Source organism: Vulpes lagopus, chromosome 8 (assembly GCF_018345385.1).
Source record: "Vulpes lagopus strain Blue_001 chromosome 8, ASM1834538v1, whole genome shotgun sequence".
Lineage (NCBI taxonomy): Eukaryota > Metazoa > Chordata > Mammalia > Carnivora > Canidae > Vulpes > Vulpes lagopus.
In genome coordinates this window covers 120787531-120811545 of record NC_054831.1, presented here as the reverse complement: position 1 = coordinate 120811545, position 24015 = coordinate 120787531, and the positions used below count along the sequence as shown (strand labels likewise).

General features: G+C 47.8%; 1 protein-coding gene across 2 annotated transcripts in view; it reads left to right on the top strand.

Moving 5' to 3' along the window:
- Window positions 1-24015, top strand: part of OPRD1 (opioid receptor delta 1) — a 32280-nt gene that overhangs the window by 4594 nt on the left and 3671 nt on the right. The window contains exon 1 of one of the 2 annotated variants that reach the window (XM_041767282.1): window positions 912-1033. The exons of the other annotated variant lie outside the window; for it this stretch is intronic. Coding sequence (XP_041623216.1) covers window positions 963-1033 — 71 coding nt within the window. The 5' untranslated portion in view covers window positions 912-962. Of the gene's footprint in view, window positions 1-911; window positions 1034-24015 lie in introns of those variants that run through there. 2 annotated transcript variants of the gene reach the window in all.

Below are 24015 nucleotides of genomic sequence, written 5' to 3'. Positions count from 1 at the left end.
CTTCATTTATAGAGTGTGGATCATAGTACCTGACTCATGAACACCTTTGCCCTAAAGATGACAAAACAACATTGGTCAAGCAGCATGTTTTCCCTCCCATCCCGAGCGCCTGCAGTGCAGTCAGAGCTGGGAAGGGAGCTTGGCCCCGGGCCGCATGGATGGGGACAGGGTCATGACAGATGAATGAGGAGTTCTGGCTGCTGGTCTTTCTACTGCCAAGGTGCCAGAGGCTGCTGAGACTTTGCAGGATTGGGAGCTCTGAGTCCCCACCTTGGTTTTTGGAGGCCCAGAATGAGCCCCTTGCCTTCTTGTCTCCCTCCCGTCTCTAACCTGGGTTGGGGTCTGTGGACCCAGGGTGAGATCCAGTGAGGTGACACAGTGCAGTGAGTGGTAGAGGTCATGGCTGGGGATCAGGAAGTGCCAGGTCTTAATCTCAGCTGGACCGTGTCCTGGTGGTGTGGCTTTGGGCAAACAGCTCCCTGAACCTCATTTCTACATCTGCAAAATTGGTGTGATCAGGGGAGCTTTGGGGGAGGATCCAATGAGCTCATGGATATAAAGGCTGCAGCACAGCACCCGGCACACAGTAGGCCCTCAGCGTGTGCCGGGTGCTGTGATTAACTAGCACACCCCGGCTGCTGCTCCAGGTGGGCTGAGCGCCGCTGGGGGACCTGTTTACACTTTCCATCTTTGGCCCTTCCCTGCTTCCTGAATAATCTGCACATCTACTTATTCAACAAGCATTTGCTGATGCCGACCCCTGCCAGGCCTGCCCAGCCTCAACCCCCATGGCCCAGACTCTCAGCTGAAGCTCCAGCATGGCCTCTGGCTTCCAGAGCTGTGGGAGGCCAGCACAAGCACCTGACCCAGCCAGAGGAGGTACCGCCTGTGCTGAGTCGTGAAGGGGCAGGAGCAGTTGGCTACTTGGAGAGGGGCGGAACATTCCCAGCAGAGGGAACAGCATGAACAAAGAGAGGTTCCCAGGATCACTGAGAGCTGCAGAGGGCGGGGAATTTTACCGTGGTGGAGCTGAGTAAGTGCCAGGGGCTGGGTGGCTTTGAAGGTGGAAAGGCTGCAGGGACAAAAGCCCGATCTGCCTCGCAAGTAGGTGTCCTCCTCAGCCTGGCAGTGTTGTCAGGAGCATCCGCTGTGCACTGAGCTTTGGCTGGATCGCGCTGGTGGGGAGGAGGAATGGTGGAGAGATGGAGGAGAGACCTGGAGACAGGCCGGCATGGTTGTGTCAGGGGCCAAAGGCTACACTGAGGCAGGAGTTGCGGGTCTAGGCAGTGGAAGCTGAGGCTGGACTGGCCCTCGGGTCCCACGGTAAGGTGACCATACTGGGAAATGAGGGAGCTCGGAGCCACAGGCCTTGGGGGAAGAGGACTTTAGAGCAATCTGGGTGGAATGGTGTTCAAGAGGATGAATTGGGTATGGGTGGGCATGGGGTGGGAAGGAGGAGGAGGGCCGCAGTGCAGGGAAGACAGGCTGGCTCAAGGGCGATGGAAGAGAGCTGTGCCACTTTGGATGGGTCACCAAAACCCTGGCGTCAGTTGTCCCCTTTTTAAAATAGAGTGCTGGGGCACCTGGGAGGCTCAGTGGTTAAGCGTCCGACTCCTGATTTTGGCTCAGATCATGATCTCAGGGTCGTGAGATTGAGCCCCGCGTTGGGCTCCACACTGGGCATGAATCCTGCTTAGGATTCTCTGTCTCCCTCTCCCTCTACAAAAATGCTTAGGATTCTCTGTCTCCCTCTTCCTCCCTCTCTAAAAACAAACAAACCAAAAATGTCCTTTTAAAAAAAATAAGAGTGCGTCAGACCTTCAAGAAGGCAGGAGGCTGAGCCATTTGACCCCCGGTGAGGCTCAGCAGGAAGAGCAAGCAGTAGCCCTGGTTGGTGTCTTCGTGGCACCTCCTGGCCTTGGCCCCTGGCCTGCCACTTCCCAGTTCTCAGGGCCGTTCCCTGGGGAGTGTGTGTGACTCACAGACCCACTGGGGTGAGCCCCGAGTCACCAAGGGCACCAAGAAGCCTCTCCAGAGCCTCCGCCGCATGCCAGAGGCTTTTCCGGCTGCATGACAGCCCTGCAATGGGGGCTGTAGATTCTTATTTATAGATGAGGATGGGAAGGCTCAGAGGAGCGGCCGCCTCTCACAGTCCAAAAGGTGCAAACTCAGGTCTTTCTGACTCCAGACCCACTCCATGTCCGCTCTGGCACTGTTGTCCACAGGATAGCTGGGGTGAGAGCTAGTGACACATAGTTAGAGGAAGGGAGGAGCGGGCTCTGCTGTCTGCAGACCTCCAAGGCCTCTGCGTGGGCTGACATGCGATCGGGACCCAGCTGTGCTGTTACTAAGAGAGCGAGCCTCGGCAATACACAGCCTCAGTTTTCTCATCTGTGAAATGGGAGTAGCATTAGAGCTTCACAGGGTGGTTTTGAGAAGTTCATGGGGCCTGATGTGAAGGACTGACCGCTCAACCGCTGAGCCACCCAGGCATCCCTATCGTGTCTGTTTCAAAGGCTTGCTTTTCATTCTTTCAACTGGCATTTATTTTTTTAAGATATTTTATTTATTTAAGAGAGAGAGCACCAGCTGGGGGCGAGGTGGGGGAAGAGCAGAGGGAGAGGGAGAAGCAGACTCCCTGTTGATCAGGGAGCCTGGCAGGACATGGGCTTGATCCCAGGAACCTGAGATCATGACCTGAGCCGAAGGCAGACGCTTAATCAACTGAGCCACCCAGGTGCCCCATTGATCAGTATTTATTGAGCCCCAGAGGAACTGGAATTATTGGGTAGATTGTATAGGGAAGTTTTATTAGCTCAATATTAGAAATTTTCTTTTGCTGTAAAGGTAACACAGTTATTTCAGAAAATATGGAGAAGTTTAAGTAGAGACATACATATTACCCATAATCTCACTACAAAGAAAAAAGCTTCATCATTTTGGTGTATTTCCTTTCCATCTCTCTCTCTCTCTCTCTCTCTCTCTCTCTCTCTCTCTCTCTGCCTGTGTGTGTGTGTGTGTGTGTGTACTTTAATGATAGCAGGATCACAGTATTGGAACAGTGATCATGTTATATATAATACCTTGTAAGTAGTCTTTTCACTTGATATTATATCATGAGTGTGTTGTCATGTTATCAAACATTCTTTGAAAACATGATTGTTTGATGGCTGCATTGTATGAATGTGTTCTGTTTGTTGGGGGGGGGCTTATGTTATTTCTAGTATTATGGCAATCTAAACAGTGCATCTGTGAACATTCTTGAACTCTTATATTTGTCACACCTGTTTTTACTTCTACAAGGAATTTTCCAACAGTTGAAGCTCTCCAGGGGCGCCTGGGTAGGACATTTGGTTGGGCATCTATCTGACTCTTGGTTTCAGTTCAGGTTGTGATCTCAGGGTTGTAAGATCATGCCCCACGTCGGGCTCCATGCTCAGCATGGAGTCTGCTTAAGTTTTCCTCTCTCTCTCCCTCTGTACTCCTCCCACTGTACTCTCACACATGCACGTTCTCCCTCTAACATAAACACATAAATCTTTTTTTTTAAACACATAAATCTTAAAAAAAAAAAAAACTCTCCAAGAAGGTATGAGCTGCTGTGTAATGTAGGGAGCTTCCCATCTCTGAAGGTATGCAAGAGGACACTGGAAAACCACTGGGTGGAGGCACGGCATTGGAGATTTGGGTGCAGAAAAAGAGAACATAACTGTAGGCTCCTCTCCCCAACACTGAGATTCAGAGATGCTGTGATCTCAGATCCCCCTTCTACCCTTCCTGCCAGATGATGCCTGTCTGGAGGCTGCGCAAAGGGCAAGGCATGATTTCATTAACCTCAGAGTCCTGGGACCTCTAAATCCAATTGGCTACCCAGAACATCATAACATGCACAGGAAGAGGGATAATCGTGGGCTTGAGCAGAAAGCCTGGCTTAAATTAGCAATTTACCATCATTGGCTGCAGCGGTCCTATTACCAGCTGGGGGATATGGGGTGGGATGGGGTGTCTGGATTGGATTCTATTGATTTATAGCTCCCTGTGCAGCTGCAGAAATCAACAGCTTTGTCTCTGGCCAGGGTGGGTGTGTACGGAAAAGAATCTCGTCTTCTGTAGCTTTCTGAGTCTTGATGAATCGAAAGAACTCAAACTTCAAAGTCCTGTGAGGTCAAAGAGCCCCTTTCAATGCACACAGCATAGGGAGAGGCGGAAATGGCCTCCGTCTTCCCCCCTGCCGAGGTGACCTTTTCACTGAGGTGGAGAGCTTTGAATCATGGACCATGATTCTCTTTACTGAACACTTATTTTGTGCCAGGCAGTCAGCCTAGAGAGATATGGATACTACCCCTTTAATTCTCACAGACCCACATGAGGTGAGTTTTTGCTTCCATTTATAAGTGAAGAAGCTTGAGGCACAGAGTTCTGTTACAGAGCAAAGTCCTGGAGTCAGACTGAAATCAGGTCACTCTGGTCTCAGGGCCCACACTCTTAACCACTGGCCTGTCTTCTGCCACTCATATGCCAGGTTCAGTCCCTCTAATTTAAAAATGGAACTGAAGCTTGGAGAGGTTGTGTCTCTTGAGTTAGTGGCCACGGCAGCACTGGAACTTGCCTTTCCTAACCCCTTGTTGCCTCTTGCATCTCTTTCTACTCTTGTGATTACCTGGGCTAATGGAGAGCCAAAGGGTAGCTAAAAATAGTCCTACCCAGGAGCATGCAGAGTGGGTACCTGTACAGGGCAGCCTGGCCTGGGAGCCACTGACATCCCAAAGGCCCAAAGAAGTCCAAGCGTCCTGGGGCAGAGCCAGCAGCTGGCAAGGCAGCCACATCCTTCAGATGCAGAGAGATCAGGGTTCAAACACAGATCTGCTTCTTGCTGGCCTTCATCCTTGGGCTCACCTCACCAAGCCTGTTTTCTCATTTGTAAGATGGGGATGATAGAAAATCACCTGCATTGCAGGGTTGTGGCAAACATACATTCAGCAGCTCCTCCTAATACCAGGCATGGTTCTGGGGGCTATGCACGTAAAAGTTATCAAGACACAGTCCCTGGGTGCCTGGGTGGCTCTGTCAGTTAAGCGTCTGCCTTTGGCTCATGTCATGATCCTGGGGTTCTGGGATTGATCTCTTATTGGGCTCCCTGCTCAGTCGGGAGTCTGCTTCCCTCTCTACCCTTCCTCCCTGCTTGCGACCTCTCTGTCTTTCAAACAAATAAAATCTTAAAAAAAAAGAAAAAAAGGCATAGTCCCTGCCCTCATGAAGCTAACATTCCAGTGGGGGAAAAGATAGACAATAAATAAGTAGATGTAAGGCCAAGGCTATAGGCCAAGAGGTCAACTAAAAGAGGCCTGGAGAGAGAGAATGGTGGGGTTGCAGTTGTACATGGTGAGGTCGGGGAGAGGGAACAGTGAAGGTGAATGGAGATGATGTATGGTCCCAGCTCAGGGCTTGGCCTGGAACAGGAAGTTGTTGGTGATAATGATGCCTTCTGGCTGGTTTCCCGGCACTGGGGAACCAGGGACAGGATTAAGCCAAGGGAGGAAAACTGCTTCTCCTGGCCAGCCCAGATGCCTCTGCAGGACGGATAGAGATAATCTGTTTCCCTTGGTTACAAAAACTCATCCTCCTGAAGTGCTGGGAAATGCCCCCCTTCTAGTGATTTTCCGTTCCTCCCTGGGAGAGCTGGGGCAGGGAAGTGGAGCCCAGCCTGTGGCCAGAGGGCTGCCCACCAGGAGGGGCAGGTAGCCCCTGAGACACCCCCTTCACCTGCGCAAGCCTTGTCATCCCAGCAAAGTGTGACATATTGACTCCACAGGACTTGATGCTGAAAATAGTGCTGCTGACCTTTCTTGAGTGCTGACAAGGTGGCCAGCTCTGTGCTGAGCACCTCTCGAGTATTATCTCACTCAATTCCCCTGACTCTCTGAGGCTGGGACCATATTTCTCTCCATTTGACAGATGAGGACAACTGAGGCTCAGAGAAGTGAAATCACTTGCCCAGGGCCACAGTTGGTAAGTAGCAGTCAGCCAGTGAACTGAGGCCCCCCTGACTCCCAGAGCCTGTGTGTGCAGAATGTGACAGCCTTTGATTCCAACGTGAAAAATGACCTTTTTTTTTTTTTTTTAAATAGCACCCGGGATTAGGAGATGCCGTGGAACAGGGTGGATTGAGTTATAAAGTTATTAAAATAATAAATTGTTAATAAATAAAACAAAAGTGAAACTCTTGTGTGTCTGGCAGACAGATGTATAAGTAAGGCACAGCATGCCCAAAGGCCTAGAGGTGAGAAACCTGGGTTTTTTGGAACATCTGACTTTGCATCCTGGTTCTGTTCACACTGTACTCCTAGACAAGTGCCTCTGCCCTGTGGGTTGGGTTCCTTCTGTGAACAAAATGGGAATACATAGCTCTCTACTTCCCACGGTGGGTGTGAGTCGAAGGAGAAGATGGATATGATGTGCCCTGCACAAGGCCTGCCTTGCCCCTTGTCCTCAAAGAGTGTCCCTTGGGGGCTGAAGATAGGTTGTCTCATTCCTGTATCACCCACACTGTGGTCGCTAAGAATGACAAATTTGCACGCAGTATTTTTACATGGAATTGTGCGACATTTACGTGGTGATGGTAAGGAATCAGAATAATCAAGAACTCATCAAATCTGACTTGGCAAAAATGAGCCCGTGTTTTGGTAATATCACGAAGCTTCAAACAGGGGACCTTGCTTGTAAAAATCTCAGGCTCTACAGCACTTCCATGGAGGCTGGTGTTATTGTCCCTTTTCTGGTGAGGAGAGTGTGTGGCTCCCTGGGATCCACCTCGGCCTAGAGCATGGGCTCTCAGGTCTGTATCAGATAGGGTCCTAGCAGAAAAACAAAAACAAAAACAGAAGGAGTTGGCTTATGTAGTTGTGGGGTCTGGCCAGGCTTGCTGTGGCCAGAAACTCTCGGGCAACAGCTGATGCCACAGTCAACAGAAGAGTTTCTTCTTCCCCTGGGAAGCCTCAGTTTTGCCCTTAAGGTTGACCCTCATTACCAAGGGTAACTTCAAGTCAACTGATTGCAAATAGCAACCACATCTACAAAATCCCTTCATGGCAACACCGAGATTGGTGTTTGATTATATAACTGGGTACTGGAGCCCGGCCAGGTTGATGCAGAAAACTAATCATCACAGGATCGGCCAGACTTGGACTTGGGTTCTGGTACTAGAGCTTATAGGCTGTGTGACCTTGGGCAAGTATCTCTGCCTCTCTGAGCCTCAGTCCCCTCATCTGCCAAAGGCAATGATCGTTCTTACCACAGTCATTTGTTGGGAGGATGAAGTGCAATGATGTAAATCAAGTGCCTTTGCCCGCGCCTCTCATAGAACTAGGGGAGCCGTACACAAGTAGATGGTCATGAATCAGTCTTTTCTAATTGTAATGCAATTGCTCATTTGAGTCTTTGCCTTCCCTTTTACACTGGTTGCTCCTGCAGGGTGGGATCTGTGTCCCCTTCATCTTCTCTACTATTTCCTAGCTCCATCCCTGATCCTAAGGAGACATCACTAAGTATTTCCTAAATATCTAGCTGACACTTTGTCAATGAGATTCTCTCTATGGAGTTCTTGGGATCTATAATCAAAATCCCCTAACCACAAGACAAGAGGGAAGATGTGCGGGAACCTCAGGCCTCTCTTCTCTCTAGAGTAACCCTTTGCTTCTCTGCTTAGTAAATCTCTCCTCTGGGGAGCCTTCTCTGATGCCCCCAGGCCAACAGACACCCCCACCGCCCCCCCCCCACGTTCCTACCCTGTCCTATGTGTCCCTCCCCCACCATTCCATACATACTTTTCCAAGCACTTGATTGCTCATCTCCCTCTCTCTTCAGGGGAGCAGGTGTGGGGTGAGAGGAGTGGCCTTTGTTCACAGCTAGAGCCACAGCCGGAGGGTCTGATACTCAGGCAGCAGGTCAGTAGGTGTGTGTCGGAGGGACTTGTCCTATTTCCAGAGACCCATGGCTGGCTGACTATGCTACACTGGAGGAACTGCTTTCGGGGGGCCTCTGCTGTGTCTGGCTGCTCCGTTGCCTGGTCCAGCCACCCTTAAGCCAGAAGCAGAGCCAGCTTCTCATCGAGAAGCTTGTCTCCATCCCCCTGGCTTCCACGGGCATGTTGTGATTCTTGAACTGAACTGCATAGGCCTCTGCCCTGTTCATTGCTGAGCATGGCCTGGCCACCCCAGCCCCCACTCATGTCCAACTCAGGTCCCTTTAGTTCTGTGTTCCAGGCTTTAATCTTCTCCTGTGACATGCCTTGTTATAATTAACCACTTTCCTTCCTTGGGCTTTGCCAAAACTGAGACAGCTAATTAATTTCTGGCGACTTGCCACCCCTGTTAAATGGTGGGCAGGGACAGAGCCTGCAGCCCGGGCTTGTTTTGCCAGTGGGAAGAGCAACCACCCTTTGTCTACAAATAGAGGGAGCCCCGATTAGACCCCGTTGGCTGGCATGCAGATGCTTTGTTTAAGCTGTTTATTCCCCCACCATGGGCAGGACCTTTGTGATCACTGCTGTAGCTGTGCCTCGGCATCCTCCTTTTGTAAAACAAAGTGATTGAACTTGATATATAGGGAGAAGATGATGGGGTAGAGGTTAGGCTAGTGAGTTCTGGCGTCTGAAGGACCAAGGCCCAACCCCGCCACTCCTGTGGGACTTTCAGTGAGTCCCTCTGAGCCTCAACATTCCTTCACCCCTCTGAGCCTCAACATTCCTCACCCATATAATGGGATTAATACTCCCCTCCTGTGCAGATTCCTTGGGATACAAATACACCTGTGGCACTCATTTAGCAGTACAACTGGCACAGAGTAAGTGTTCAGCAAATACGCTCACCCGCCACCTCTCCTTTCAGTGCTAGCATTTTATATTCCTGATGCAAAAAAAAAAAAGAAAAAGTCCTTTTGTTGGGAGAACTGGGGAGTGGAGCACTTTGAACTGACAGGGATTCTTCTGTGTTTGAGGCCATGGCTGGCAAGATGCTTAACTCCTCTGTATCCACGTCTTAGGGCTGCCGTAACAAATGACCATAAGCTGGGTGGCTTATAACAACAAGAATGTATTCTTCCCCGTTGGGGTGGCCATAAATGTGACATCAAGCATGGCGTGCTCCCTGCGAAGGCTCTTGGGAAGACTCCTTCCTCATCTGGCCTCTGGTGCTGTCTGGCAGTGCCTGGCATCCCTCGGGTGTGCGATTGCATCCTTTCTGATTGTCGTCCGTTTTCCCATGGGTTCCCTTCATGTGTGTCTCTGTGTTTCTTCTTATAGGGACACCGTCATAGGAGAGTTAGGGCCCACCCTCATCTAGTGTGATCTTAATTATATCATCTTAATTATATCTGTAAAGACCCTATTTCCAGATAAGGTCGCATTGGAGATTCTAGGTTGACATGAATTTGGGGGGCACCTATTTAACCCAGAACACTCCCCAAGTCTTACTTCCCTCCTCTGTATAAGGATGATAATAATAGGGGCACCTGGGTGGCTCAGTTGGTTAGGTGTTTGCCTTCAGCTCAGGTTGTGATCCCAGGCTGCTGGGATCCAGCTCCACATTGGGCTCCTTGCTGGGTAGGGAGCCTGCTTCTCCCTCTCCCTCTGCCCTCCCTCCCCCGCTTATGCACTTGCTCTCTCTTTCACTCTCTCTCAAATAAATAAATAAAATCTTTTTTTTTTAAAACAAGATGATAATAATAGTAGCAACTTCATAGGGTTGCTGGAGTAATTAAATGAGCTAATCTATGTAAATGCCACAGTAGAATTCAATAGAAGACGTCAGGCCCGTGTAAGCACTGAGTCAGTGGAGCTGCTGTGATGGAGACCATGAAGATGATGAAGGTGATGGGGACAGATCCATCCGTAACATTGGCTACTCCCTGGACACAGGGACCTAGAATGTAGCCATCTCCTAAGAGCCCAGGCCCTCATCAGGAGTTCTGAAGCCTTAGATAGGAGCCCCCCTCCCTTTCCCTTTGGCCTCAGCCCCCTTGAGCCCTCCTCTCAGAAGAGCTCCTAGGAGGACAGATTGGAAGAGAAAAAAGAACATGGCCTCTCAGGAGTCAGGGAACTGACACCCTGTGTAACCTCCTGAAACTGTCCTTCCTTCTCTGGGCCTCAGCTTTCCAATCTGTAAAGTGGGAGAGGAGGTTGGAACTCAGTGTTACAGGTCAGAGCCTCTTCCAGCACACAGTTCCAGCACAGGGCTCTGGGTCTCACCCCAATGATGGCAGGTTACCAAAGGCCATCACGGGGTCAGGCCAGGACTCCCAGGACTGCTCAGCAGGTGTCATGCTGGGGCCTTTTTCCTCATTTAGACAAGAGAAGCCCCTACAATATAAGCAGCATGCTAGGGACATTGTAGGCATGAACTCATGTGGTACTTGCTCCACCTTCATGTGATAAGATCATCATACCCAGTTCACAGAGGAGCAGACTGAGGCTCGGGGAAGTTAGAGCTTGCCTACGTTTGTACAGATAGAGACAGAGCTGGGGCTTAAATCTAGGTGTATCTGGTGCTCAAGGTTGTGTTTCCATCTGTCTTTCCATCTTGTACCAGTTTCCTAGGGCTGCCCTAACAGATTCACATGAGCTTAAAATAACAGAAATGTATTCTGTTACAGTTCTGGAGGCCAGGAGTGCACAGAGCATCTGGAGGGCCTCACTCCCTCTGAAGGTGCCTGGGAAGAGTCCTTCCCTGACTACTCCTACTTCTGGTGGCTCCGTGCCTGTCACCTGTCTTGCCGTGGGGCCGCACCACTCAAGTCTGTGTCTCTGTCTTCACCTGGCATCTCCTCTTCTGCTTGGGTGGCTTTTCAGAGTCGGAACCCCACCCAGACAGTCCAGGATGGTCTCATCTCAAGATCCTTAACTTAAATATGCCTGCTAAGACTCTTTTTCCAAGTAGTCAGTACGTTCACAGGTACCAGGGCTTAGGACGTGGACTCTGCCTTTCTCAGGGCCACTTTTTTTTTTTTAAGATTTTATTTATTTATTCATGAGAGACACAGAGAGAGATAGAGAGAGGCAGAGACACAGGCAGAGGGAGAAGCAGGCTCCATGCAGGGAGCCTGACATGGGACTCGATCCTGAGTCTCCAGGATCACACCCTGGGCTGAAGGTGGCGCTAAACTGCTGAGCCACCTGGGCTGCCCCATGGGGCCACCCTTTAACCTGCTAAGGTTATCAAAGGCTTGGTGGTGACTGTATCTGCTGAATCCCTGGCCCGCAGTGCCAGGGGCAGAGCGGGGGCAGGGCATTTCTGGAGCAGTTTACAAGGAGAAGTTGATGAACACCGCTGGGAGCTGAGGAGGCCAGCCTGGGGGCATATGTGACGGGGGTGCGGGGGCTTTGGGGGGGTGCAGCTATGATTTGCACCAGCAGTGAGGGGGAAGTCAGAAACACAGAACCACATCTGGATCCAGGCAGATATGGTCAGCCATGGGGCACAAACCTGGACACCTGTCCACAGAGGCCAGCCCTGCTGGCTGGGGCACAGGTCCTCATGAATGGATTTGAGATTCTTGATCCCACAGAAGATAGATGTGGCGTCACTTACTTGCCCAGAGAGGTAGGAGAAGGCCAGGCCTGAGCACTGTCTGTATGCCTGCCATGTGGTTTACCTGCATCATCTTTGTCCCTCCATTGGCCCAAGAGGGTGGTATCCTCTTTCCTTGGACAATCACACTCAGGAGTGTGCCAGAACAAACCAAGATGAGGGCGCCAAGGAATGGCCATGGGGTGCTGCAAAGACAGCTAACCAAGCAGTCCTACCAGCCAGCATGCACCGAGCACTTCCTTCCTTGTCTTCACTCTGGTCTCACCACAGCCAGATGAGGCGTGGACTGTTAGCACCTTTTCCAACACGTGGAAGGGAGAAGGGTTAGTTTTAGACTCTATGATTTCATGAGCAGAACCAGGAAAAACTGTGCTAGGTAGAAAAAGGCAGCCCTCGGCTCGAAAGCAGAGAGAACTCGCTTACTCTGTGAGCAGTCCCCACAATGGGATGGATTGTGCCTGCAGGTGGTGAGTTCTCTGTCTCCAGACATACTCAAGCAGAAACTGTCTGGAGTGCCTTAGGGGGAACGCCCTCACTGTGAAGTCGCTTTCTAGCTCTGAGATTCCAGGAATTTTTCCCAAGGACACCAACAGATGGCTGCATGCGCAAAGGTGTTTATCAGTAGTGTTATTTATGATAACGGAAAAATGGAAACAACCTACATGTCCTGCAGTAGGGTGTTTGTTAAGTAATTTCATGCAGGAACTTCAGTGTGCATGAGTGAGACTAGATCTGGCCTGCAGTCTGTTGTCGTGTGGTCCTTGAGCTAAAAATAGTTTTTTATACTTTGAAAGGGTTGTAAAAGAGAAAACAAGAATATGCAACAGAGATCCTCGGTGGCCTGAGAGCCTAAGATGTTTACCTCTGGCACTTTGCAGAAAGAGTCCGTTGACTTCTGGATTAGGATCACAGGTAGGGACCAAAAATTGTCTTAATTTGTATCTATGGATAGAGAGAGATGGTCACAGCATATTTTTTGAGAGAGAGAGAGAGAAAAAACCGGTTATATAACAGTATTGGAGCAAGGTCACATTTGTATAAAACAGGGTCCGAGTGTTCGCGTGTTATCTGCAGCAGTGGTCTGTAATATTAATAGTGGTTTTACATTTTCTTTACTAAATGATTTTATGTTGTTTGAACATTTCATAGGGAATAGCTATTATTTTTGAGATCTCAAAAAGCATTTGGAACAAAGTTAATTCTCAGTATGCCAGCAATCCATGCTATTTGGAACCAAATGAGTTTTGATCTTGGCTGAAGCCATTTTGTTCGATTTGTCCCCGAGGTGGCACAAGGTCAGTGACCGAGGGCTGGTGCTCTTACCTTGTTGCTGTTATTGGATTTGTTTTCAGGTCTCTTGCCCCTGCTTAGATCCCACATAGGCTGTGGTGTCTTAAGTGGAAAAAATACCCCTCAGTTTAGTTAGAAACAAATTAGCTACTTTGGAGAAATGATCTGACATTTCCTTTCGCCACGGCAGAACTGAGTCACTTCGGAGGCAGGGCAAACAGGGTCAGGCTCAGGTGTCCTTCAAGGGACCTGTGTTGTTCTGGGTTGAGGATAGAAGGGAGGAAGGGAGTGGGGAGAAGAATTGTTCCAGCCAGAGCTCTTCAGTCAAGGATCAGGCACTTGGGGATGCCTGGGTGGCTTAGCGGTAGAGCGTCTGCCTTTGGCTCAGGTCATGATCCTGGGGTCCTGAGATCGAATCCCTCATTGGGCTCCCTGTGGGGAGCCTGCTTCTCCCTCTGCCTGTGTCTCTACTTCTCTCTGTGTCTCTCATGAATAAATAAATAAAATCTTTAAGAAAAAAAAAAGAATCAGACACCTGGACACCTCTGTCCTACTGGGCATCCTCCAGTAAACCCTGTGTCCTCTCTGTGCTGATCCTGGGATACAGGATGGAGGGGACACGGTTCCTGCCCGAAGGAATGTCAGTCTAGTGTGGAAGACACACACCAGCACTTACTCCTTGGCCAAATGTGTTTTGAGCACAGTGTTATCTGTGCTGTGGGTTCTTGGTGCCTAGTGGGGAGCGAGACAAATGCCATGCCTTTGGGGAGCTTATATTTTAACTCTCAAAGAGAGTGTGTGAAGGGTGCACGGAGTATTTTGGGTCCACAGGGGGAGAAGCCGAAAATGAAGTCAGGCGGAAGGTCCTGGGGTTCCGGGGGGAAAAGTACTCAGTTTCAATCTCCACTCAGCCTCTTTCTGACTTGGCAACCTTGGGCAAGTGCCTCTACTGCTCTCTGTTGATTAGGAACAATGAATACTCTCTATACCCTGTGCGGGTGCTGGGAGGAGTAAAGGAAGGACAATGTTTTCCCTCTGCTGGGCACATCTTCAGTGCCCAACAAATTTTATTTTACTTTATTTATTTATTTTTAAGATTTATTTTATTTATTTGAGAGAGACAGAGAGAGAGTGACGTGCACACACGAGCAGGAGGAAGGGCAGAGGGAGAGGCAGGCTCCACGCTGAGCAGGGAGCCCAACACCGGGACTCCATCCCAGGACCCTGAGGTCATGAACTGAGCCAAAGGCAGACTCTTAACCGACTGAGTCACCCAGGCACCCCCAAATACTTATTATTTATTTAAATAAACAAAACGTAGGTGCAAGAAGTACATGAAACCATGCCTGAGAAAGACCTGGCCGTGGTTATTGTCCGTAAGTACTGGTTGCCACCCCCTTGTGACCAGAGGTGTACGTTTTGTTCTGAATCCACCTCTTTCCCTCATGCCATATCATTGTGTCTGTGGCAGTTTTGTGATGTTTGTAGGTCAGCCTCTCCCCAGCCCCACCTGGGCCCGATTGTCTCCAAACCCCCAGACCATATCCAGGCAGAGGAATGTGTGAAAAACAAGGCTGTGGAGTCGGCACACGTCCAGACGTTTACTGCACTTGGTCTTGGCCTCCAGACTGGGCCCCTTCCCGTGGCCACTGTCTGAGGAGCCAGTGCAGGTGGCAGGGAGGCTGGGAGCCAGGAAGCAGCGAGGCACAGCGTGGGCTCTGCAGACCAGATCTAAGTTTGTGTCCCGTCACTGGCATTTCCTAGCTGCACATCTTTGGGTGAGGCATCTATCTTAGCTCCTCCGTGGGATGAGGACGGTATTAGCGCTCAGGGTTGCAGTGGGGAGGAAATGAAATCGTGCATTCACTGTTTTTGGCAAAGTGCCTGGCCCATGGAAGAAAAGACAGAGAATATTGCTTAAAGAAAACAAACAACCCACCGAAAGCTGTCAGACTGGTCTCAGGCAGGCCTTGCGCGGAAGGAGGGAATATTTTAGCCTCCCGAGCACCTGCCACTCATCAACCACTCTAACCAAGTGTCCTGGGGAGAAACTTCTTACAAAGGGCTCACCTGTCAGCTGAAAAGCACAGCTCTCAGGGAGCCCAGGAACTTGCGTGGACTTACCGTGCTTCGGGCCCAGAGCATACCCTGTCTCCATCAGATCGAGGTGGGGATGAACTTCTCTGCCAGTGGGGCTTGTCCGACAGACGATGGGATGGGTTTAAAGCTGTGAAATGAACATGGCTCGCCACTCGGTGCTTCATATAAAGGAGGCCTTGCTGAGGACTGAGATGTGTGGCTGCGAGCACGTTCCCTGGCAGTCCGCATAATTCAAGATGACCCCTAATGGAAGATTTTAACTTAGGAAAAAAGCAAAGGATTTGCCAAGGTATCTATTGCCAAGGTCAATAGAGATGCACCAGTCTTACTATCCTCACCCCAAGGGTTGGACCCAATGTTACGGTTGGACCTTATGAAAAAAAAAAAAAAGCAGGACAATAGGGGCACCTGGGTGGCTTTGGCACAAGTCATGACTCTAGGGTCCTGGGATCAAGTCCCACATTGGGCTCACATGGGGAGCCTGCCTCTCCCTCTGCCTATGTCTCTGCCTCTTTCTCTGTGTCTCTCATGAATAAATATAATCTTTTTTAAAAAAGAATTTCTTTCCTCTTTTTTTTTTTTTAAATTTCTTTCCTCTTTAAGGCTGAATGATGTTCTGTTGTATATATAGGCTGCATCATGTTTATTCATTCATTTGTCAGTAGACACTTGGGTTGCTACTACCTTTTGGCCATTATGAAAAGTGCTAGTTTGGGACGCCTGGGTGGCTCAGCAGTTGAGGGTGTGGTCCCGGGGTTCTGGGATTGAGTCCCGCATCGGGATTCCTGCATGAGCCTGCTTCTCCCTCTGCCTATGTCTCTGCCTTCTCTCTGTGTCTCTCATGAATAAGTAAGTAAAATCTTTTTTAAAAAAATGCTAGTTTGAATGTATACAGATACCTCTTTGAGACCCTGCTCTTCATGCTTTTGGGTATGTATCTGGAAGTGGAATTGCTGGATGATATGGCATTCTGTTTTCATTTTTTTGAGGAATTTCCATGCTGTTTTCCACAGTGACTATACCATTTCATATTCCCATCAACAGTGCGCCAATTTCTCCATATCCTTGTCAACACTTGTTACTTTCTTTTTTTAAAGATAGGTAGATTGATTGATTGATTTATGATAGAGAACATGCTTGTGCTAGCATGAGAGCATGGAGGGAGGGGCAGAGAGAGAGAGAGGGAGAATCCCAAGCAGACTCCCCACTGAGCATGGAGCCCAATGCAGGACTTGATCCTAGGGTCCTAAGATCATGACCTCAGCTGAAATTCAGAGTCAGACATTTAATTGACTGAGCCACCCAGGTGCCCCTCTGTTTTTTGGATAGTAGTCATCCTAATAGAGATGTCGGTGGTGTCTCATTGTGGTTTTGATTTTCCTGATGATAATGATGTTGGGCATCTTTTCATGTGCCTACTGGCCATTTTTATATCTTCAGAGAGAGTGATCTATTAAAGTCCTTTGCCCTTTTTTTAATCCAGTTGTTTGCTTTTTTTTTTTAGTGTTGCATTGTAGAAGTTCTTTGTATATGCTGCATATTAACCTCTTATTGGGTATGTGATTTGCAGATATTTTCTCCCATTCTGTGTGTGTCCTTTCACTCTGTCAATAGTGTCCTTTGATGCACTAAATTTTTTAAAACTTTTTTAAAGATTTATTTATTTATTTGAAGGAGGGCAAGAGGAGCAGAGGGAGAGAATTCTGAAGCAGGCTCCACTGAGTGTAGAGCCTGACACGGGCTTGATCCCAGGACCCCAAAATCATGACCTGAGATGAAATCAAGAGTTGGCCATTCAACCAACTGAGCCACCTAGGTGCCACACCAAATTGTTTAATTTTGATATAGTCCAGCTTATCTGTTTTTCTTTTTTTGCCTGGGTTTTTGGTGTCATATCCAAGAAATCATTGCCAAATCCAGTATCATGTAACTTTTCCTCCTCTGTTTTCTTCTATGAGCTATAAGTTATACTTTTTACTTTTTGGTCTTTTATCCATTTTGAGTTAATTTTTTTATATGTTATAAGGCAAAGGTCTAATGTCATATGTACAACTTTTGGAAATAGAAAAAAAATTAGAGAACAACCGTAGGGGTGGGGCAGTACATGAAATATCCTTCTAGAAAGTTCAGTCTCTTACCCAATCTTGTTCTTTTCTTTAGCTTCCACAAAGCAAAGTGATCTTCTAAGAAACACATATAAATCAAACTGCATCACTCCCTTGCTTAAAATTTCCAGTGACTTCCTGTTGCACTCAGAATAAAATCCAGACTTCTTGCTGTGCATGATTTGACCCCTGCTGACTTCTCCCTGGTGCATCTTGCTTCTTCTCAGGCTTATTGCCATTTAATCACACTTAATTTCTGACCATTCCTGCAGTTCTTTGAGCTCTTTTCTGTCACAGGGTCTTTGCACATTCTGTTCTTTCTGCCTGAAACAACCTACCTCCTTATTGTCACATGGCTAGCTCCTTCTCATTCCTTCTAACTTGGTAGAGATATCACCTTGTCTTAGCTCAAACTACCATAACAAAATACCATACATTGGGTGGCTTAAACAACAGAAATTTATTTTCTCACAGTTTTGGAGGCTAGAAATAGAAGATCGAGGTCCCAGCATGGTCAGTTTCTGATGAGGGAGCTCTCTTTCTGGCTTCTAGATGGCCACTTTTTTGCTGTGTCCTCACTTGGCAAGAAGGGAGGGGAGACGGAGAAGGTGAGAGAAGCAAACTCTTAGATGTCTCTTCTTCTAATTCAGTTCATAGCACACATCCTCAGAGAAGCCATTGATGACCTTCCAATCTAAGCCAGATTCCTTCCATAAACCACCCCCGCACTCCGGCTTGGTAGTGTCCATCACTATACCCTATTCATATCCTTCATGGTAGAGCAGTAATGGTGAGTGACTGTACATTAAATTAGTGTAGCAATTTGTTCAATGTCCGATCCCTCCCTAAGAGCATAAATTTCAAGAAACTGGGCTATTATCTTCACTCCCATATTCCTTATTCAGTGCCTGGCATATACCAGATGCTGATTAATGCCTGTTAGAAGGGTGAACAAATATCAGCCTATAGTAAATTTACATTCCTTGACTTTTTCACTAACTGTGGGGCAGGAAGGGTGGGGACAGGAAGGAAGGTAACATGCACTGAGGGGCAGTATAGCAAAGTCATTACCACATGTCAGCACTAGATAGCCTGAATTAAATACCAGCTCTGCTGCTTACTGGTCATGTGACCTTGGACAGTTTACTTCTTCTGTTGTGCCTCAGTTTATGTTCCTTAAGAGATGTCAATATAGTTTTGGATGATGAAAAGCAATTCGAAGGGGAGTAACAAGCTGAGCAGGAGTGAGGTGTGGGGCTGGAAACAGGGGCAGGGAATGGCCTATCTATAGAGGGAGCATTGAGACCCTTAGCCCTCCTCCCCCCTTTGTACACTGCACAGTCAGGTGACTACCCTCCACTCTGCAGGAGGTTAAGGGTTTTTCCCTTGAGAAGTTAGCCTGGGAGAATTCTGAACTTGGGACCAGCAGACACAGAAAGGGTCAGAGTGAGATACCAAATGAAAAGTGTGTGTGTGGGGGGTCCACTGACTCCTCCTCCAGGTCTGCTTTTATAATCCTGAAAGCCAGATGTATGCTCCCCAAGCAGGAGACTGGAGGATTATTTTCTTAAGGCCCCAGAGAAATGACATACTGACACTGATATTTAGATCTTCCCCACTATAAAAGCTTGATTTTTCCCAGTTCCCCTATAAGGCCCACCAGTTGACAGGACCCCCACACTGATGTGTGCATGCACACACACACAGGGCTGCCAATAGTTATTTAGTGCTTTACTCAAAAATCAACCTTTAGTCATATATCACTAGATATTTGAAGGAAACCTCCAGGATGAAAGGGGAAGCTCAAGGAGACAAATAAACAGAAATGTTTGAAGCAAATAGACAGTGCAGTGAGTGGAAGAAAATACAAAGCAAAAATTATTAGTATCCTCAGAGAAATAAGAGAAGATATTGTATCTGTGAAATAAGATGCTATAAATTCTATATAAAAAAGAAATAATAAAAGAAAAAGAAATGACACTGGGAAAATAAAACATGAGAGCCAAAATAAAATAAAAAAGTCAATAGAAAGGTTGAGAGGTAATGAAATGGAAATTTCCCAGAGGATGTACCAAAAAGACAAAGAGACGGAAAATAGAAAAGATAAGAAAATTAAAGGATCAATCAAGAGGCCCAATATCTGACTGACAATTTTCTAGGGATTCCAGAGGAAGCAGAGGGGAGTTAACTACCAAATAAATGAAGTGAGGATATTTCACACTGAAGAACATGAATCTTCAGAATGAGAGAGCCCAATACAAATGAAAAAGAACCACCCTAAGGTATATCATCACAAAATGTCAGAATACGAGGGATAAAGAGAAGATCCTAAAAGTTTTGGTTCTGGGGAGAACAGATTATATATACATCATCAGGTATCAGAATGGTTCCAGCTTCTACTGGAAGCTAGAAGATGAGAGACCCATGCCTTCAAAATTCTGGTGGAAAATTATTTCCAACCAACTATTCCATATACAGTTAAAGAAATTAGAAGGGAGGATAGAATAAAGACATTCTCAGATATGCAAGGATATAAAAATTTTACTTCCTATGTACCCTTTCTTAGGAAGTGACTAGAGGATGTGTTTCACCAAAATGAGGGCATAGACCAAGATAGAAAAGACTTGCAAACCAGAAAGCAGGTTTATCAACATAGGAGGACAGGTATGTAGCTGGTCTAGAAAGCAGCCAGTCCCAAATTAAAGGGAAAAGGAAGGCTCCAGGAGGTGGATCACTAGGAAAACAAAAGGATCTGATAGCCTACGTGACTGTATGGAAAAAACATTTTACATATCTGCTGGAATGCTCAAGGAGATTTAGCAATATGTACATAGAACTAAGCAAATGAGGAAAAAAAGAGGCAATTATTAACTCCAGGAAAAACAAAAATATGTACAGAAAATACATGTAACTATAGGATGCCATTTGGTTCAGCAATGGACAATATGTATAAAGTCATAAGAATGTAAACCCTAGGGACGCCCGGGTGGCTCAGCGGTTGAGTGTCTGCCTTCGGCTCAGGGCGTGATCCCAGAGTCCCAGGATTGAGTCTCACATTGGGCTCTCTGCATGGAGCCTGCTTCTCCCTCTGCCTGTGTCTCTGCCTCTTTCTCTGTGTCTCTCATGAATAAATAAATAAAATCTTTAAAAAAAAGAATGTAAACCCTAAACAAAGAATGTAAACCCCAAATATTAATTAAAAGATTTAGAAGTTGTGATAAAACTATATTGAAAGGGTGGAGAAAGGAAGTGGAGCTAGGTAGTGTAAGAGTTAATACTTGTCTAGTGTATTAGGGGTTATGGAGGACATTGCTAGTGTTCACTAAAATCAGGTGCTCCTTGCTTCTGGGCACATGGAAGACTATACTTCTTGTATAGTCTACACCCTTGTAGTTGGGTGGGGCCACATGACCAGTCTGGTCACTCAGCTCCAGGTGGAAATGCTATGTTGCCACTAGAATGAAGCTTAGATGACCCTGTAGCTGTCTCTTCTCCCTCAGCAGTGATCAAGGAAGCTGTGGGTTAAAATGGCAGAGCCACAAGATTGAAACAGGCTGGAATTGCCTCATGGAATATAATTGTCCTACAGATACTCTATAGGCTGCAAGGATGAGAAATAAACCTTTATTTTGTGAAGCCACTGAGATTTTGGGATTATTTACTTCTGTGTAGCGTGGCTTAACTGATACAAACTTCAGCATGTACTGTGTAAAACTGATAAATGAGGAAATAGCCATTTAAGCATGTTATTTAGAATTATGGAGATAATCGCTAGAAGAATAACTAAAAATATTAAAAGTGGTTGCCTCTGGGGAGCAGGAAAGAGGAGTGAGGAACCTGTTTTCATTATAGTACTATATGGCTTTTTTACACAGTGTAATTGTATTACATTGGCAGGAATAAAATTTTATAAAAAGCCGTGTGTTGTGTGTGTGTGTGTGTGTGTGTGTGTGTGTATGTGTTTGTGTGTGTGGTGTGTAAAGGATTCCCCCCAACCATTACAATGGCTGTCCTTAGCAGGGCAGGCATGCTAGATTGGACATCTGAGGAACTACAGATGTGGCTGGACATGGAAGGCACTGTGGGAAAGGAGGCTACCCCGATGGAATGTCAGTCTGAGGAGTTTAATTTTCATCCAGATGACAATGGGGAGCCATGGAAGAGTTGTCAGCAGTAGAGTATCCTGAGCAAATCTACTTTTGTAGTGAGCACCCTTACTTACCTGGATGGTGAACTGTGGGGGAGAGCAGGGGCTCTGTGGTCTCCATGAGGCCTGGACTAGGACCTGCCTACAAGTGTCTCTCAAGGGCCTGCTATTTGCTGGGTCCAATTGGTACGCCCAGCCATAGAGCAAGGAATAAGATGGACAAAGTCTTCTACCTTCAGGGAGCATACATGGGTGAAAGAGGCAAATGGAGAGAAAAAAAGTATAAGTTATGTGCTGGTTCATGCTATAAAGAAAATTGAAGCAACGTAAGGAGATAGATTGTGGGGAGAGAGGTAGTTTAGATAGGGTGGCCAGGTGTGGCCTCTCTACAGAGGTAACATTTGAATAGAGTCCTGAATTAAGGGAAGGAACAAACCATGCAAAATGTGGGGTTCCAGGCAGAAGGAATAGCAGTCCGGAGGACCTGAGGTGGGAATGGGCTCAATACGTCCAAGGAACAGCAAAGAAACCATGGGGGGAGGGTGGCAGGGCACATCCGTCAAGGGGAAAGTTTGAGGACCAGTTCATGGAATCTGGAGAGAACCTCAGGGAGCCACTAGTGGGTTGAGAACAGGAGAGCAGCATGATTTGTCTGAGGAGGCCAGTAGGGCCAGGCTTGGCAGCCTGAAGAGCTGGGGAGGAGGTGGGCGGGCTGGTTAGGACGGGAGCCTCTCGGGCTCTGCCCAGCAGTCAGTGTGGTGCCTCTCAGCCCGCCTGGACGAGCTACAGCAGCTTCATCACCCACTTCCCAGCATCCCAGCCCCCTCTGGGAATTGAAGGATCCTCACAAATCAAAATAGCAAGAAAAGAACAGCCTCTAATTGTTCTGCGTAAAAGAAGCGAAATTAGACGAGTCAGCTGTGGGGTTGAGACCGCCTCCTACACAGCTGTGATCCCGCACCCCGCTGAAGACAGACTTCCCGAGACTTGAAATTCTGCTGTCTCCGAGCAAAACTTTTGCTTCTTCAGCCCCAGGGCAAATGACAGCTATTTGGGGAAGGAATGGGACTGATGCTGGCCCTGGAGGACAATGAGTGACTCAAATCAAAACAGTCCTTTCATGAAGAGAGAGCCTTAGCTGGTATGAGTTCACTCGGTCATTCAAAACACATTGAGGGCACTCAGAGCGCATTCATCAGCTCTCATGGCACCACCGCCAGGGTTGGGTGTGGTAGTGGGGGTTTTCTAGAGGGGTAGAGGCATGCAGTGTGGTTCAACCCTTGGGGCAGAGTGGAGAGAGAGCACTGGTCTGGGAGTCAGGAGGTCTAAGTTCTTGCCTTGGCTCTGCCGCTGTCACTGTGTGACCTTGGGTGAGTCATGCCACCTCCCTGGGCTTCAGCTTCCCTGTCTTCTCATCTGGGCTTTAGGTCACATCATGTTTCTCAAACTTTAGAGCCCATAAGAATCACTTGGGGGTAGTGCTTGTTAAAGATGAAGATTTCTGGAGCACCTGGCCGGCTCACTTGGTAGAACATGACTCTTGATATTGGGGTGGTGAGTTCAAGCTCCACGTTGGGCCTAGAGCTTACTTAAAAAAAAAAAAAGTGAAAATTTCCAGGCCTGGTTGCCAAAGATTAAGATTTAATAGGTCTGGCATGGGGTCAATGAATCTGCTCTTCCAGGAATTCTGAAGGGAGTCCCTGGACCACACTTCCATCTAATCACTTTCCCTCTGTCTCTCAGGGCTCTTCCTGTTCTGAAATTTGGGGAGTTGCTCATGCCATCCTTCTCTGGATTTCTCAGATCATTGTAGGGGCATGAAAGGAGTCCTTATCCCTGCTTCGGTGTACCTGTGTGTTTCTGCGATGATCACACTGACTAGGACAGTGTATCTCAGTGTATGTAACCTGGTAGGGTGTCCTTGGCCTAGCACAGGTCCTGGTACAGAGGGGGCCAGGGCAGAAATGTTGGCCAAAGAAGGGGCCAGCTGTGACACAGGCTGTTGCACAGTGGTGTAGAGCATGGAGGAATGTTTCAGGTGCAGGGGGGCTTAGTTGGCTCATCCCTGGGTTGGATGTATGGGAGAGTGCTGTTGCATGGGATAAGGAGGTCTAGATGGGACTACAGGAAGGACTGAGAACCCTGGTCCATCACAGAGGGCACCCCAGGAGGTCTAAGACCCCAGCCAGTCTGCTAGGCAGGGTCCCTTCCTCAGAGCTGGCCAATCATATTTCCAAAAGGTCAGTGGCAGAAGCCAGAGGGTCAGGTCACTCTGGTCTAGTCTCCAGCCTTCCTAGATGAAGAATAATAACCCTCATATACTGAGCATTTGCCATGCTTTGGGCTCAGGACTAAGTGCAGTATCATCCCATTACATTTCACAACAACCCTATGAGGTTGGTAAAAGCATCATCTCCCCACCTCCACCCCGCTTTTTTTTTTTTTTTACAGCTAACAGACACTGAGGCTTAGAGACTTCAACTTACTAGCCCAGAGTCCCTCAGTTAATAAATAGAAGCAGGGTTAGAACCTAGACCTGTTTTTGTCTGAGCTCAGTTTTATTTTATTTTATTATTTTTTAAAGATTTTATTTATTTAGAGAGAGGTAGAGACATAGGCAGAGGCAGAAACAGGCTCCTTCTAGGGAGCTGGATGTGGGACTTGATCCCCAGAACCTGGTATCATGCCCTGAGCCGAAGGCAGATGCTCAACTGCTGAGCCACCCAGGTGTCCCTGGAGCCCAGCTTTATTTTTAACTGTGTTGCTTAGTACCCCTCAGAAGATGAGGGGT